Source organism: Glycine soja, chromosome 6, assembly GCF_004193775.1.
Source record: "Glycine soja cultivar W05 chromosome 6, ASM419377v2, whole genome shotgun sequence".
In the NCBI taxonomy this organism is placed as follows: domain Eukaryota; kingdom Viridiplantae; phylum Streptophyta; class Magnoliopsida; order Fabales; family Fabaceae; genus Glycine; species Glycine soja.
In genome coordinates, this window is record NC_041007.1 from 40,613,585 (window position 1) to 40,630,997 (window position 17,413).

The 17,413-nt window shown below is 35.2% G+C and overlaps 1 protein-coding gene and 1 pseudogene across 3 annotated transcripts; both read right to left on the minus strand.

Moving 5' to 3' along the window:
* The window catches only part of LOC114416251, a 28,454-nt pseudogene extending 24,837 nt beyond the window's left edge, over positions 1-3,617 (minus strand).
* A 7,884-nt stretch (positions 3,618-11,501) lies between these two features.
* LOC114416944 (probable disease resistance protein At4g27220) lies at positions 11,502-16,935 on the minus strand. Of its 3 annotated transcripts, none has more exons than XM_028381990.1 (6): positions 16,794-16,935; positions 13,878-16,684; positions 13,242-13,514; positions 12,364-13,144; positions 12,122-12,248; positions 11,502-11,980 (listed from the first exon to the last, which is right to left on the minus strand). In XM_028381990.1, the coding sequence occupies exons 2-5, from the start codon at positions 16,653-16,655 to the stop codon at positions 12,220-12,222; spliced, it is 3,861 nt and encodes a 1,286-aa protein (XP_028237791.1). In that variant the 5' UTR covers positions 16,656-16,684; positions 16,794-16,935; the 3' UTR covers positions 11,502-11,980; positions 12,122-12,219. The 3 variants fall into 3 exon arrangements, with proteins under 3 accessions (XP_028237791.1, XP_028237790.1, XP_028237793.1); XM_028381989.1 differs by having other exon boundaries at positions 11,502-11,988; XM_028381992.1 differs by having other exon boundaries at positions 11,502-12,014.
* Between the last annotated feature and the right edge of the window lie 478 nt (positions 16,936-17,413).

Consider the following 17,413-nt stretch of genomic DNA (forward strand, 5'->3'; position numbering starts at 1 on the left):
TCCTTTCCAATTGGTTCCAATTATGTATGGAATGAGGAGGAAGGGTTGTAAACCATGTAAAAGCATTTTTAGTCAAGGAACTAGGAAAAATTTTCATTCTTAAATTTTCATTATTAGCCAAATCCCCTGCCTCGACCAAATATCTAGCAATGTGTTCGACAGTGGACTCATTTGTCTCTCCTGCGAACTTAGTAAACTTAGGGATTTTCACACCCCTTGGTAATTCTGTCTGTAACACATATTCAGACAATGGAGACACAAAATTAGGCCTATGTAAGCCTAAGTTCAAACCATTCTGCACCAAAATCGTTTCGACCATTTGGGCCAGGTTATTCTGCCTATCGAAACGGTTTTGTTGAATATTCCCTATTACTTCATCAGCATTTTGGTTCCTATTTACCAATACTATACCAGGGTTTGGTTCGACCTGTTGGACTAGTGGCTCTATGCGTGCCGCTGGTTGTGGTGCTTGAGCCATTTGTATCCCTGGGTTATTAGGCATCTGTATCTCTTGGACAGGCGCCTGTATTTGGATCTGTCGAATTGGTGGTTGCTGTATGGGTGGTGCCCCAAAAAAGTCAGCAATTCGACTTATTTGATTTGTTAACATTTGGTAACTGTCATTTGTATTTTGAATTAAGGGGTTAATAACAGTTCCTATTTGTTGTGTTAACATATTAACCATATCATGGTTACTTTCATCCATTTGTTGTCTGAGTGACAAAACGGATGTATTGGTTAAATGTTGAGGAATCACCCTACCTTGATTGCCCGCTACAGATCCTGATGGAGAGGACATATTAAGATTCTCTATATTTGGTTGAGAGTTTTGCAACCCTGCCATCAAAGATGTAGGCATGCCATATAGAGGGTTTTGAGGCGGTCGAAAGGGACTTCCACTGGGATTCCCTAAACTAGGGTTATTCCATGGGGCAAAAGCAGACGCTGACGTGGTCGAACTTGCCAACGTCATGTTGGTCATGGGAGAAGTTACCCCTGTCTGATTCATAACCGTCGAAGCGGTCGAACTTATCGTGCCAACAATTTGGTCAGGAATTGCTCCTATGCCAGAATTTATATTGGCATTACTAACAGATGTCTGCGTTGGTTGCCCCTCCATATTTGGAAGGTCATTATTTCGATTACTTGGGGGTGGTCTAGCCATCCTTGTACGAGTTTTGAATTCTGTTAAGTGTGGAACAGACTTCCCACTTCTTAAATGCATACAAAATCAAAACAATTAAGAATGCAATAAACCAACTACACAAAACAAAACTTCAATAATTTAAAACCAAAACACACAATTGACCGGTCCCACCGGGCGTGCCAATTTGTTTACGCTGGAATTTGGTAAACAACCGCTAGTCTAAGTTAATTGCTTGCGAGATCAACTAGTGAATCTCAGGAGCATGTCATTTGTGTGTTTGCTTTAAATGTAAAACCTTTAATGTTCATCATTGCAATAAACATTTACTGGTTCGAAATTTGCAGAAAGGAAAATTGTTTAACAGAAATCGAAATGCTGGAAGTAACTTGACAAGGAAAGGAAAATTGCAGAATTTAAAGGATCAGTGAGTTCATTCGATCGAATGAACCATTTAAAAGGCGGGAATTATAAAATGAAACGTAAATTGCACTGCATTCAAAATGTAAAGTTTACAGAAACTTAAAATGGTTCACAAACATACATTCTCCTTGTGTACTCGTTTCTCTCTGCGCTGGGTACTTTGAGCATATAAGGATTTGTATAAATGATTTGCGACCCTGAAATCTAACTAAAAACTGCTATATATAGACATTCGAAAATAAACTGCCCTAACGGTCGAACACTATCCGAATGCCAAGTGTCCTGCCACGTACATCTTACATGCACATAACTGCTCCTTAGAACGGTTATCCACATTGCTCGAAGTCGAAGCTGATTTTGTGAATTTGTTCAGAAATTACGCTAAGTCCAGAACTCTTGCTGCCTCGACTTCGACTCGTCCATACACCAGTTCGAATTGCCCAATAGCTCGAAGTCCTCTTCCTTGTCTTAGCTTTGTACTTCGTAAATACTTCCTTGAACCTGGGAATTCCTTCTTAAAGACTCTCCTCTCTTTTCGATTCGAGCAGGTCCTGACCAGACTCTTGCTCTGTAATACGCTTCGAAACTCGAGACGACATCTAATACATACTTAGAGCATATTTTAGCTCGTCGAAAATATGGGCTAACACATATCAAGTTGTTTATCTTGATCAACATTGTCAAGAACTATTAGTGTCTTTGCATTGGATAGTCTCTTCCATGTTAGAAGTGTTCCATTGGATAAATTGTAAATCTCCGGATTTCTTTCATATAGAGACCGAGAAAGTAATTGTTTTTATACACCTAATGTACCATAAAGTCGATAAACATTGCTTACATCATCAATATAACAATCAGAATTACATTGATTAGAGATTCTTTCATATAAAGTTTGGCCAAGAGTTGACTTTCCTATTTCACTCATCCCAGTAATTCAAACAACTTAAACATCATTAACCAACCCCAGACATATTTGTTATGATAATTTATCAGGATTAGATTCCATCCCAACTAGATTATCTTAGGAAAGAGTTGAAAATTTGGAACCCAACATATTTTTTTTTTATTTTCTGAACAATTTCTTCAATCTCTGCATATTGTTGCCTAAAATTTTTAAGAAAACAAAGAATGGCAAATCATCACCCAAGGGAGTCAAAACACAGAGTACATGCATAGAAGAACATACTAACATAATACTTTTTTCAGTTTTCAAACATTATTTGCATTAATTAAACTTGTAAAATAAATGTTGACCCAATCTCTCTAATTATCTCCAGTTTAAAAGTAGTAATAAGTAATACATTCAAGATAACAGCATTAGTAAGAATAGATAAAACATATTGTATATGCACGTAACAAACCAATAGAAGATTACTTATTTCTGATATCCCAACCAGAGAGATAGGCTACTCGTTCCAGAACTTTTCTCCATCTTTTCACTTCCTTCTTTCCAAACCTGAAACTTCTTCATGTTGGGCAAAGGGTTTCTCATAGCTCCATTCTGTTTTCGCACTTGTGATGGATCAACATCATAAAAAATAAGCAGAACATGTCTCGGTGATGTTTCAGTGCAATTCCAGATATGTGCTAGTTGACACAGGCACCAAGTTGAGGAAGCATAGTCCTTGGAAAGACAACAACGAAAACATGAGACCCTTCAATGGCTCATATTAGCTCTGGTGCTATGGATTCGTCTTTCCTAATATCTTTATCATCTTTGAAGGCATCGATGCCTTGTTTTTTTCAGAGCTTGAAAAAGAAAACCGGTGAAGCTGTTGCATGTGTCTTCACCGCGGAAGCTCACAAACACATCATATTCAAACGAAGAATAGGTGCATTGGATGATGGCATTAAAAGTGGAAGCCATTACAATTGCAAAAGTGTGAAGGAAGGTACTGCAAAGGAAGAACAGGTGTTTGTGGATACAAATAATGAATCAAGAAATATAAATATGCTGAGTTTAGAAATTTCTTGGCATGCTGCGAGTGGTTGTTGTGATGAAGGGAAAATTGTAGGAAAATGGTTTTGGGGACATTCATGTGAAAGAGTCAGCTACTGAACCCACTTGCTATTGAATGGAAGGTTCAGATGATGTGAGTAGGCTCATGTGATATATCTAACAGTGACGAAGGGAGGTTCGTGGAAAACTTCCAAGATGTTGCTGCTTCATTTCGTCAATGCTTCCTTTGAAACTATGATCAGTTTAATCTCTCACCATACAATTTTTATTATTGCTATTAGTTTCTTATGATATCAAATAATAAATTTACCCATGATACTAATTTCTAAAAGTAAAGTGATATTTGGCTATATGACACAATAAAAAGGAACCCCTCATATTAATGTTGTCTAATCTAGGAAAAAAAAGTCCAACTTTATTTGATAAAATAAAGGATAAAGAATTAATTCAATCCCTAAATTAGTGATGTGCTAACACTTTAGTCCTTGCAAAATGAAAAAATAAAATTTTATCTTGGGATTTATGAAAAGTGCGACAATTTGGTCCAAATGTTAAATATATTCGTCAAAGCAAACTAAATGTGGTACATGACATTTATGAATAAATTTGTTAGCTAAAACTTTTCTAGTGCATTGTTGACTCTCATGAGTAGGATGAACTGATTTATCAATAAAATTTTGATGGACTAATTTGTTAGTGGGGAGAAATGTCAGAGCTAAGATTGAATTTTTACTATTTTTTCTTTTTTTCTTTCCTGCCTCTCTTTCCACAATTATCCTTTCTTTTATCTCTCTCCTTCCTTGCACTCATCTGCAATGAAACTCTTGAGAGACCCTCAACTTTTACACCAATGGCAACGACTTTAGCCTCTCCGACGATGTCAAATCCAACAACACTTCCAGCACATCAACCATGTCCTATCGGTCACACCACCGTAACAACCTCTCTTCCAACCAAGTCAACACACATCCTTCATTTCTAGCATGTTCTCATAATAGAAAAATAATAAACAAAAGAAAACACATAGTCCCTCCTTCTCCCACCTTCTTTGTTGTCTGCAAGGCCCTTGACGACGATTAGGTGGCACAAGTTTTTTTTAAAAAATTTGAGTAAAATTAAAAATCTATTTTTCTAATTTGAGCATATTGAATTGAGTGAGAGGGGGGAGGAGGGCTCCAATCCATGTTCCAGCACGAGAGTGGCTTTGTCCGAATGGTAACTAACGAGGAAACAAATGGAAAAGAAAAGTTTCACCATCATTCAGATATGTGATTGAGTTAAATGACGGTGTGCTGTTACACATATCAAAGTTGCAATAATGGCAAAGCCTAAATCGCAAGAGCATCTATGGATCTCGAATGCATTTTCTTTGTTAGTGGTTCTTCTAATAGCACTTCAGGTCTTTGCCTTTGTACCCCTAACCCCAATTTCTTTAATTTTTTTCTCTCACCTCAACAAACTTAACCTACTCTTTCTCTCTACTTCAGGTGTATTGAATTTACAAATTGACCATTGTCAATAAGCCACAACAGTAGCAGCAACAACTCACTGAACGACTAAAACAACAACATTCTCATTCAGCTTCATTTTCTGTAGGGAAGAATGAGGTTTCGTTTAATTTTTAAATTTGAGAGTCACTGATATGGTTGTTGTGTGCTTCTACGAGCTAGTGTGCCAAAACCAAATCATGTGTGGAATACATAGTCAAGCTACAATGCAGTTTAGTTCATCTAATGTTAGTTATATTGTATGCTTAGAGTATGTTTATATCAATGATTAACTACTATATGTATCACATAAAAACAGGGCAAAAGATTTAGAAATTAAGTAATTCAAGTTGGGGGACAGGTGTAACATCCCATTTTTCGTAGACTAATTTAAAAAGGATTGTATTTATAAATAAATAAAGTTTTAGAAAAAAAAATGATGAGGTTTTTATAATTAAATAAATAAGGAGAAATAATTTTATTAATTAAAGTAATGGTTTGAGAGAAAATAAAAAGGATATTTTATTTATTCATTTAATACGGAATAAAATATAGTTTATTTTTATAAAATAAAAAATAGAGTAAATAATAGGTTGCGAGTATCCTAGCTATAAATAGAGACGTGTTAAGTCAGTTTTGACACTGGCAATGCCTCCTCTTCCTCTCAATTTCATTTTTCCCGTCCTTCCTCCCAAAACTCTCTCTTTTCCTGCATACCACCAAACATGTCTCAGAAAAATGATGATCTTGGACTCATTTACCGTTAGATCATTGTGAAATTTAATCACCAAGTTCGGAACTCAATTCTGAGCATTCGTACCGTTGGAAATTTTGAAAAAATGTCGGAGCTGAGAGAAATATACTTTGCATCATAGCATTTTCTTTTCCCGTAGAAACCCAAAACTGTCCTAGTAAAACTATAATCCCGATTTCGTTAACCGTTGGATTACTGTGAAATTTTGATATGTGGTTGGCAATTTAATTACACACACTTTTTACGTTAGGATTTGTGATATAATATTTTTGGAGAGAGAAAATGAAATCACACGAAGACAATATAAACAGAGGCTTCAATCCCTTCTCCTTCTCCCTAACGTTTGGGAATCCTAACAGAGAAACTAGTACAAACAGAGGCTTCAATCGCACGAAGACAGTACAAACAGAGGCTTCAATCCCTTCTCCTTCTCCCTAACGTTTGGGAATCCTAACAGAGAAACCGGAGGAGGAGCTCTAGAGAGCAACAGAAACATCACAATTGATAACAGAGAACGCTTGAGCGGCTACATCGAGGTAAGGGATGAGTTTATCGCAATTGGGGTTAGAATGAACATGTGTAGGGATCCTTAGAGGACTAAATTGGGGTTTATTTTGGGATGTTTATTGAATTACAATTTTTCCTTTATGATTATAAATACAATATTGTTGTGTTCTACATACCAATTGATGTTCTGATGAGAATTGATTGATAAACTTGAGTGCTCTTGATGTTTTTGTGTTTTGACCCATGATTTTGATATAATTGTGAGAAACTATTTGATGGGTTTTACTCCCCATGTTGTGATAAATCTTTTGTATAAATTATTATGTTGAGATTATGAGATGATGATTCAAATTGTGAGTATGTGATAAATTGAACATGTGATGAATGATGAAATACATGTGTATTGAGATGAGATGTGTGTATTGAGTTGTGAGCTATGAATTGTGCAATCACACAATTGTAAGACCCTTTAAGGGCGACGAGTATTGTGATGGGATCCACTGTGGGAACCCGACGAGTTAAAATGATTTTGAAAACAATTGAGCGCTTGTTTATATTGCATAGTTCATAGGTAAAGTTATATGATTCGTGAAGTGTGATAACGTGTTAAATTGATATTATACCATTGTGATTGAGATCGAGTGTATGTGATAAACTGAGTATGCACGTGATTGAGATGTTGTGTGCATTGAGTTATGAAATATGAATTATACAATCACACGACTATAAGACCTTTTAAGGGCAACGAGTTAATGCTAAGTCCCTTTAAGGGCGACGAGTTAATGCTAAGTCCCTTTTAGGGCGACGAGTTAATGCTAAGACTCTTTAAGGGCGACAAGTTAATGCTATAACCCTTAAAGGGCGACGAGTTAAAACTATTTTGAGAACAATTGAGGAATCATGTGTTTTGTACAGTTCATAGATAGAGTTTGTGTGCTAAAATGTTTTTTGGGTTGAATATGAATCAAGAGGGAGAGACCTTGACGGACTCTTCAGAGTGTAGGCCTTGGGGGTCACCCTGTTTGAGTGCTCCTTTAAGCTTGTGTCGATCCCACATGGTTGGAGCATTCTCTCAAAACAGCGTGACCCTGACTGGTCTCCTTATGATTTTACCTAGTGAGAATGACCTGACTTACCAGTGTGTGGTTTGTCTTGTCATGTACTCCTAGGCGCCCGACATGATTTTTCACTGACATGGTATCACATTGCATATAGGATTGAGTCTTAGTGTATTTGTTGCTTAACGCTTGTGTATTGATCGATATGGATTGATTGACTTGGTGATATTGTGCTTTGATCCTTGAGTACGTGAATATTGTGAAAATGAATGAGATGTGTTGTGTTGTGATGTGATGTTGGGCGACAAAATGGTGAAATGATGTGAGCTATATTTAAGTCAATTTTATTTTGTTTATATGATATATATACCTACATGTTATCTTGTTTCTCTCCATTAGTTAGGAATGTGATAACTCACTCCTTGTGTGTTATTTGTGTTTGGATCATGTGATGATCTTGAACTTTGTGTTTAGGGGAGCAGATGACTAGGTGAATTGCTTTAAGGAACCTTGTGCTGAATGACGTCGAGATACAATGCTCTGATAGGATGTGACATTGGGACATAAGTTTCTATATTAATTGCATGATGTTAGTCTATTTTATTTTACCTCATTGATTTAACAAAACATTTTGTAAATTTTGACAACCTTGTTTTGAGCCGAATATATTTTTAATAAGTTTTACTTCGTAACCGTGAAGTGAATGTGAACGTGAACCTTTCACTCATGTGTATTTGTTTACCAATATTTTTATATTATATTATATATATATATATATATATATATATATATATATATGTCGGGGTAGAGGGTGTCACAGCAGAGGCATGCATCTGGTGTTTAAGGATTTAAAATACGATAAAAAAATATGACGTGGTTGATGGGCCGGAAGTGTTGCTGGACTTGAAGGATTTCATGTCATCAGCGAGGCTAAAGTCATCGTCGCCAGTGTAGAAGCTGAGGGTCTCTTGAGAGTTTTAATGTAGACGAGTGCAAGGAAGCAAAGAGATAAAAGAAAGGGTAAATGTGGAAATAGGCAAAAAAAAAGTAGTGAAAATTCAATCTTTCTTGTGAAATTTATCCCCACTGACAAATTAGTCCATTGAAATTTGACAAACAAATTAATTCATCCTACTCATCACTAGAGTTAGCAACATAGTAGGAAAATTTTCGCTAACAAGTCCATCCACAAATGTTACATAGGACATTTTTTTTATTTTGACAAAGATATTTAACGTTTGGACTAATTGTCGCACTTTTCACAAATTCAGGGATAAATTTTTATTTTTTTTCATCTTTCAAGGACTAAAATGTCAGTGCATTACAATTTCAACAACTAAGTTGTCTATTTACCCTAAAATAAATGATAGATTAAGAGTTGAAAAAGAGGAGGACCTTGGCATGGACATGGTGGAGTATAAAAATAATCGTGATGTATACACGTATTTGGACATTATTGTAAAAATGATTTTCAATTACTGCTTCTATCAGACTTGAGTTCACAATTCAAAACTATGTTTCAAACATACATCAAAACATCTTGGTCAATATAAAAATCATGTTTGACTTGTCTTAAACGCAAATTTTGAGTCCTAAGCATACATCCAAACATGTATGCTCTTTGGTGGAGTAGAATTTGGTTCATGTTGAAGAAATAGAAGACCTTGTTTTATACGGAGTTTGTGCAGTGGTTACAACTTACAATTTTTTAGAAAACACTTTTGTTCTGATGCTAAATACTAAAACAAGAAACACGAATTTGTTTTTATTTTGAAGAATGAAAAAATGATAAATTAAATTATGGTTTGAGATTGCATAAAATAAAATTTAGTAATGCATAATTTTTTGTTATTACGTAACAAGTTTAACAAATGAAAAATAAAATGGTTTTGGATCTGCATATTGGAAAAAGTCAGAGTGCCGTTGAAATTTGTTGTTTTCGGCAGTTGTGCTCACCTTTGTATAACATGTGGCAACATATGTTTGTGTGCCTCAAGATTTATATATTATAATTAGATTAGTTAATAATATATGATATTAAATTGTAATGTAATTATGTAAATAAGTCATAATGATACTCACTTTCTCCGTGCTTCCTTTAGCTTTTCATTAGCATCCTTTAGTGATTCCTCTACACGGATTATTTTTTCTTGAAGCTCTTATTTTCTTAGCCTGAAAATTAAAAATTATTAGTAAATAATATATGATATTTGATAATTATCCATTTTACCTATATTTTGTAGTAGTTTAGGGACAATTATATAATATTTCTTATACTAGGATTTTCTAGTTTATACTTTTCATTTGAATTAAGTTTGAATAAAAAAACTTAGTTTTTTTAACTAGGATTTTCTAGTTTATAATTTTTATGCTTGAAAAAAATTTAAATTGTGATAAATGGTTATGTTTAATTTAAAATGAATAGACAATTAAGAAAGTTATAAATGTGTTGCATTTACGTGCACATGTGTGCGTGTATAAAGATAGACTATAAAAATATTCCCCCACACATGTATATAGTTTCCTTAATAATTTTGAGAGTAAGTTACACAAACCTCCTAACAACTTTATTAAATTAAGAACAATTCCTATGCAACATAATTAAGAAACAATTAAGAATGAACAAAACTAAAAAAATATAATTAAACTCCCATTTATGATGCATTATTTGGATATGCCATATTCATTGTTGATCCACCATTTGCATTTTCACCTCCCCTATGAGAGATGTGTGATATTTTCTTGTTTAAGATTTTATTAGAATTTGATCATTATCATTAATAATTTCCTAAGATAATTTTATCATATAAGGATTACTATGATTAAATATTGTTGACAATGATTGAAAGTAATCAGGGTATAATTTGAATCGGCTGGATTATTCACAACTTGCATTCTCAAAGTTTCAAAAGGACAAAAATATGTAACATCCAATTAATCTCTTTGTCATCTTAATAATTTGTTTTATTACATTTACTTTGTTATTTTTTTTCAATTATAACTATTTGTCTACTTTATTGTTGATCATCTTGGACCATATAAAATAAAATATTTACAAACTTGAAATTATTTTTTCTTCATTCTATTTCATATATCAATCTGGAGAAATGCTAGGAACATTTTCTCTATCACACTCCTACTAACACACTCCCTCTTATTGGCTGAAATCTATTTGAAATCATAAAAATTTATGAATCATGCATCCTATTTAATGATCATCTCTTATGATTTTTTATTTTTCAATGAATTTTAAGTAATAATGAAGAGTGTGTTAGTAAGAGTGTGTTATAGAGTATATTGCTAGCACTCATCATCATATGAGTTCAACCAAAATACTAATGACAAAAATGGAAGTTTATAATCTCCTAATTGCTATTTTTAATTTATATTACCATTTTATCTATAAAAAATATTCAAACCCTATTTTTTACACTCCATTAACGGTTATCCAGCCTAAGCTGCAAGCCTGAAACATGTACGTACAATTAACCAAAGTCCAGAGCAGAAATATAAAACAATCTTGACAAAACTACAGTATGAGTAGTATAGTAACTATGGGTATCATACTAATCCCCTAACAAAAAAAAATTGAAAAATCCAACCAAAAAGCTACCCAACAATCATAAAGAGGCCTCTTCAAAAAACACCACTCCAATTAAAAGGTTCACTAGTAGATGAGGGGTTGGTGACTTGGTGGTCAACCTCACATGTCTTGCACACATAATAGCTAGCAAAAAGAAATGAAACAATAATTCTGTAAAAAAAAAATAGATATTAAAAAAACATTATGTTTTTTTTAAAAGAAACATCATTTAATGTAAATGTAGTATGCATAAAATATACTTCCTCCATTCTTATATATAAGATCCAAATTTAAAATGGTACTCATTCCTTTTTATAAGATCCAATCTATAATATTTCTAACATTAATTATTTTTAAACTAAAAATATCTCTAATTAGAAGAAGAAAGATAATATATTGACAGAGCATTAAAAAAGAAAAAAATATTAATAACAAGGATGATTTTGGAAAAAGATATAGATTTAAAACATATTTATTGTTGCTATCAACTATTTTAATCCAGATGAATTAGATATATAATTGAGTCTTATATATAAAAGCAAAGAGTAAAATATATAAATTAATAATTACGGATGAAATATTATCTGTGTAACATGTATGAATTCCAATATCAAATATCTTAATTAGAGTAAATAATTTAATGCCCTAAAAAAAGAGTTAATGATTTAATGGCTAAAATACAACTGCGTAAATTTACTTTTGAAATTTTTTACTTTTGTGCAACTAAAGTGCTGGCTAAACAAGCAAGGCTTCTTTGGGCAACATTATTTTTTACTTTTCAACAGCAACGTCTGATTTTTCAGTAGATCTATTACTTACATGATCCTGTTCTATTGAAATCAAGGGTATCTAATTTCTGTACCATTTATCAGTGTGATACTATTTTCTGTTTGACACTTAAGACAACTATCCCACTAATACAGCCTTGCTGAAAAAACCTTCTACCAATGAGAATACAGATCCCAGTTCTTGGACTTGAACTTGAGTCCTCATGTTCAGTTTCTCTTCCTTCTGCATGGCCTTCTTGATTGGGTGCTTCTTCAAAGCACAGCTTCCTGACAATCCTACAGAACTAAATTTTATAGTTCATTAAGTAGACTGGAAAAGATAATCAACATCAGAAGTCATTTTCTCTTCAATCTCAAACAAACAAATCTAAAGAACAGATTCATGTTTCTCATCACAAGTCAAAAGGAGTCGATTACCAATTGATCTTTGTCAAGTGGAATCCGAAGACTTCTCACATCATCAAACAGCAGCTGCAAGTGCAAGCAACAAATATCCTACGCCAGCCTTTCAATTTCTATGAAATGCTTAATCTTGCTTGGAGATCTGGATGTTCAACAAAAACATGATATACTACATTGAAGATCTTATGGTGTAACAAATTAAAATCATAAATATAGGACTTGAAATCAAAGATGTTGTATTCTGATAATTTCCATACCTCTATCGAAAAGCTTTCTTATAGTAGTATTAAGATCACCTTCCCAGTACACCTGATCTCCTTCCTGAGTCAAATATATCTTTCTAAGGATTGATGCCCTTAAGATTCCCTGAGAAAAAGTCTCCATTGCAGGGCACTCAACAGTATATAATTTATTCAACAATGGAAATCTGAGGTTGTGATTTCCAGTACAAAAGTATCGAAGTTCTGCCAAATTTAAAAATTTTATGGACACTAGTTTTGGGAAAACAAAACCAAGAGCTGCCTCTACCCCTACTTGGTCATTTACAATAATTTCCTCTACCCCACAATCACTTATCTCAAGGAATTGGAGATGCACAAGGTCTTTGGCCACAGACAGTGGAAAGACATGTTTTAAACTTTGACATTTAGCAGCCTTAACCGTAAACAGGTTTCGGAATTGGATATTTCCTTGAGGATCCTTATTCCACAAATGCGTTAGCTTTGGTAAATTTCCCAAAGACATAGTTCTCAGTGGAATGTTCAGCCCTCCTTGACTGCTACCCTCTTGCCCTGTGTTTATGCCATCAATTTCATATACAACTTTTAGTGCCATACAGTTCCATAAATTCAGTGATTCCAGGCTTTGTAATTTGTCTAGCACATGACATGGGAACACATTCAAGAGATTGTTACAGGATGTGATTTCCATCTTTTTCAATTTATAGAAGGAATTTTCAGTGAGTTGGTCGGGCCATATTGACTTCAAGTTGTCCATGTGAGAAATCACAAATGTCTCCAAGTTGGGGAAAATCGGAACCTATATCACACAGTTGATAATATGCTTGAGGTTCACAATAGAATGCTAATAAGTCTAACATAAGAAAGAACAAATTAAAGCAATTTGAAATGCTCACCAGTTCAGTTGGAGCAGATATTCTGAAATGATGATGGTGACCCGAGTTTTCATCCGCCACAAATATCTGCTCCACGGATTTGCACGAACTAATTAAGAGATGTTCAAGCTTGACAAGTTTTCTAGCCACAGAGTATGAGAAAATATGTGTCAACCGTTCACATCCATCTACGGTCAAAGAGGTCAAATTTTGAAAGTAAGAAAGTTGGTGATTCCATATCTTATGGATATTGATTGAGTACAGCTTCAAGGTCTCCAAGTTTGGAAATTCAACCTGTCAACATTATCCTGGTTAGATTATCACTAACAAGTAACTAAAGAAGGCCTTTCATTACTTTTCTAACTAACTCAAGTAAAAAATGCCCATTAAAGGCAAATGATTTAATTGCCTTGTTGGTAACTGGTAAGTAAACTCTCCTGTTACATGATCACCATGTCTAAGAGACAATTTTTATTTTCCTAATCAATTCAATTGTGTTTTTTTATAGTCTTTGTTCTTCTCTTCAAAATTAATGGTATTCATATCAGCACAAAATAACAGAAAAATAAACTTTTCAGGTGCACTGAAACTGCTATAAACAAGATGTTCAAGTCCGGAGTTAAATGAAGATTGAAGAACAATAAGTCATATTTGTACCTTGTCATTAAAAAGTTGACTGGAGAAACCATTGCCACTTTCAGTAGCTTGAATGCTTGACTCAGGAGAGAGAGTGACAAGGGAAGGTAAGCATTCTAGAGTAAGGGAACGCAAGTTGATGAGCCTAATTTTGTCAGTTTGTCCAGCATCAGCATCCTTTTGTCTTTGTGCGGCTATGATATTGGTCATGAATTTGCATTCAGAAATCTCAATCTCAACAAGTTCAGAAAGGTGTTTAACCATGGAATGTGAGAAAAGAAACTCCATCCTATCACAACCCTTTACTTTGATAACTTGTAGTTTGGTAAAGGCCTGTGCTGGAAGGGGGTCACTGCATATTCTCTCCATGTTAATCAGATTGTGAAGGATCAATGATTCCAACTTTGGGAAGGCATGATCACCATAAGCCCACTCTGTTGAACCAATAATGCTCTCCATTTCAGCACAGTTTAGGATGTTAAGATGCTTCAATCGCGAAAACCCTTCATCATTCAATTCGTAAAGTACTTCCCTGACACCCTTCAGTTCAGCCAAATACAAATCTTCAGCTTTTGCCATCAACATCTTTATACCGTAATCCATTAGAATGCTTGTATCAGCACCTAAATTGAGCTTAAGAAGTTTTGAAGTTTCGTAATTCCCAGACTCCACCCCAGACCATTCCCATCCTTCCCCAATCAAAATCTTGTAGCTTTCTAGTCTCCCAAAGCCAAGATAGTCTCTTGGAAAATCTGAAGTATCTTCTATCTGCACATTCAAAGTTGTTAGTTTATTCAAATGCCTTAACTCACTTATACATGAATCAATGCTTTGGCTTTTGCTTCCCTTGACCTCCTCTTGAACATTACAGTTTCCCATGTAGAGCTCTTCCAAGCTTGTCAAGCTTGATATCAAGTTGCGAGGAATCACTCCTAGTGTTGAGCAATCGGTCAAATCTAGCAACCGTAGATTACTTAATCCTTCTATTTCTGCTGGGAGTTCTCTAAGCTCAGATTTTTCAAGGTTGAGAATCTCTAAACTTGTGATTTCCCCCACAATAGCTATGTCTTCCAACATACATTTACACAGATTCAATGCTTGGAGGTTTGTCAAGAGACTGAGAGATGCAGGAAGGGAAGGAGTACAATTTAGACCTCCTAAATTCAGCACCTTCAGTTCTTGCATCTGAACAAAGAAATTGTCAGGTATTTTCAAATAGTTACCTTGACAATTTAGTTGGAGTATCTTCAACTTGGGACACTCCAACATCTCAGGAAGTTCGCGGATAAAACACCAGTCCAAGAAAATATGATGACAAGTTTTAAGTAGATCCATTCTGGGCCATTCTTTCAATTCCTTGTTTCTCGGCACAGTAAAGAAAGGTTTATCCCTGGATGAAATGGAAGCAGCTATATGTCGAACCACGTCAAGTGCCACAACCGAATCTCTTTTCCCTTCATCAAGTAACAAAGAGGCGGCTCTCATGTTGTCTATCAATTTGTAAAGCCTGTTTCTCCCATCTGCCAATGTATCAACATGCTTGTGCAATCCCAGGCACCAGCCAAACACCAACAAATCTCTTGTGGTACAACCATTTCCCATGGATCCCAAAAGGAGGAAGAATGTTTTGAGTTCATGACTTTCCAAATGCTCATAACTCAGCTCAATAGCAGAACGCACCGGAGAATAAAAACACCCTTCAAGTTCAAAACTTGTTACCTGCTCTAGTGCATCCTTCCAAGCATACAAATCCTGGTTCTTCATCGCCTCCACCACTGTCACTATCAAAAGTGGCAAACCATCACAGCTTTTTGCTACTTTTTCTGCCATCGGTTGAACGCTGGTTTCCTTAACCGAATCCCCTCCCCTCTTTTCAAACAACTCCCAACTCTCATCCTCAGACAGAACCTCAAGCCTATAAGCCTTATCCACCTCAAAGTTAGTATTCAACACATTAAGATCTCTAGATGTGACCAACAACTGGCATTTGCAGCCTCTCTTGTTCTCACCAAAAGGAACACCAACTTGAGTCAACTCAAGCTTCCCCCACACATCATCCAATATCACAAGAATCCTCTGCTCCTGCCTAATCCTCTGGCGAAGCCTACTTGCCCGCCCCAGCTCCGTCAGCTCATCGAACTTCAATCCCAATCCATCAGCAATCTCGGCCCGAATCATTCCAACGTCCGGAGAATTAGTCACGGTCGCCATCACCACAGCATCAAACAAGCCATCCATCTCAGCCTGCCACGCCAATTCCTTCACCAATGCTGTCTTCCCCACACCAGCCATCCCATAAAGTCCAACAATGTCAACATCACCATCCTTCAGCACCTTCATAATTTCATTCAACATCATTTTTCTAGATTCCAACTCCACATACTCCCTTGCAGAAGGGCTAACATTGCATCTCAAGGCACATCGGTACGAAACCCGGTCGAAAGTCTCCTTTCTCATCTCCCTCACAAGATCCACCAAGTCTTTTGCCCTCTGGCTCTTCGTGTACCTCGAGTACACGTCCAAGCATCCAATTCTTTCACGATCCTCGCCGCGAAGAAATGATTGCCCCTCCTCAACTGTTGCACGCACTCTCCCAAACCAGTCAAGCACAGTGTCCTCAATCTCCTCACCACTCCTCTTTGCAGCCTCAACAGTGTGCCTCACTTCTTTCTCCTCATGCTGCAGCCTCTGAATCTCGGTTTCTAGCTGATTCAGGTAAGTACTGTACATCAACACATAAGTGAGATGCTTCAGCAAAGGTGCAGCCACGTTTGATGCCACGCTTGCAATAGCATCCATGGTTGATTCACTAGATTCTGTTACTTTATCTGCCAAACCATGAAACAAAACTAAGACTAAGACTTCTCACTCACAATTGATCTGATTGTGAAGTCAAAGAGTGCAACGAAAAACTGAATTTGAGTTAGGATCTTTTACCTGTTTCAGTATATGCTTGATAACAATGGCTTATTGATGCTCTGTTCTCAATACAGCATGCGTTTACTAATCTTGAGACTCAACTGAAGCAAGCAAGTAATCTGCAGGAAAAGAGATTTTGTTAATTTATCTATCTGTGGATTTGGTTTAGAGTTTCAAAAAATATTATTTATTATTAATATTTATATACATTTATCATTGGTTTATTTAGTACCCTGATAACTTTTTTTTTTTTTGGTAGTTGGGATGGCCTAAAGGCCAGTACAATGATAATTAAGGAGGACTTTTAGGTGGATAAATTCAAATTTTGCTAGAGGAGAAATTATGTTCTTTTTTTTTTGTAAGACTCTTAGTTTTAGTTAGTATTTTGCTTAAAAATTGATCATTGATTTTAATTAAATACTTTTTGTCTTAGTATAACAATTCTTACAAAATTTAACTTATAAAATATTCTTGAATTGGTCAGTCACACTCTCAATTCATTGTTTACACATATCCAACACCCCCCCCCCCCCAAAAAAAACTTTTTAATAAAAATTATTTATTTTAATAAAATATTGTTATTACTGTATTTTGTTGTAAAAAAATATTGGTATTAGTTTTAGAAAAGTCTCACTTTA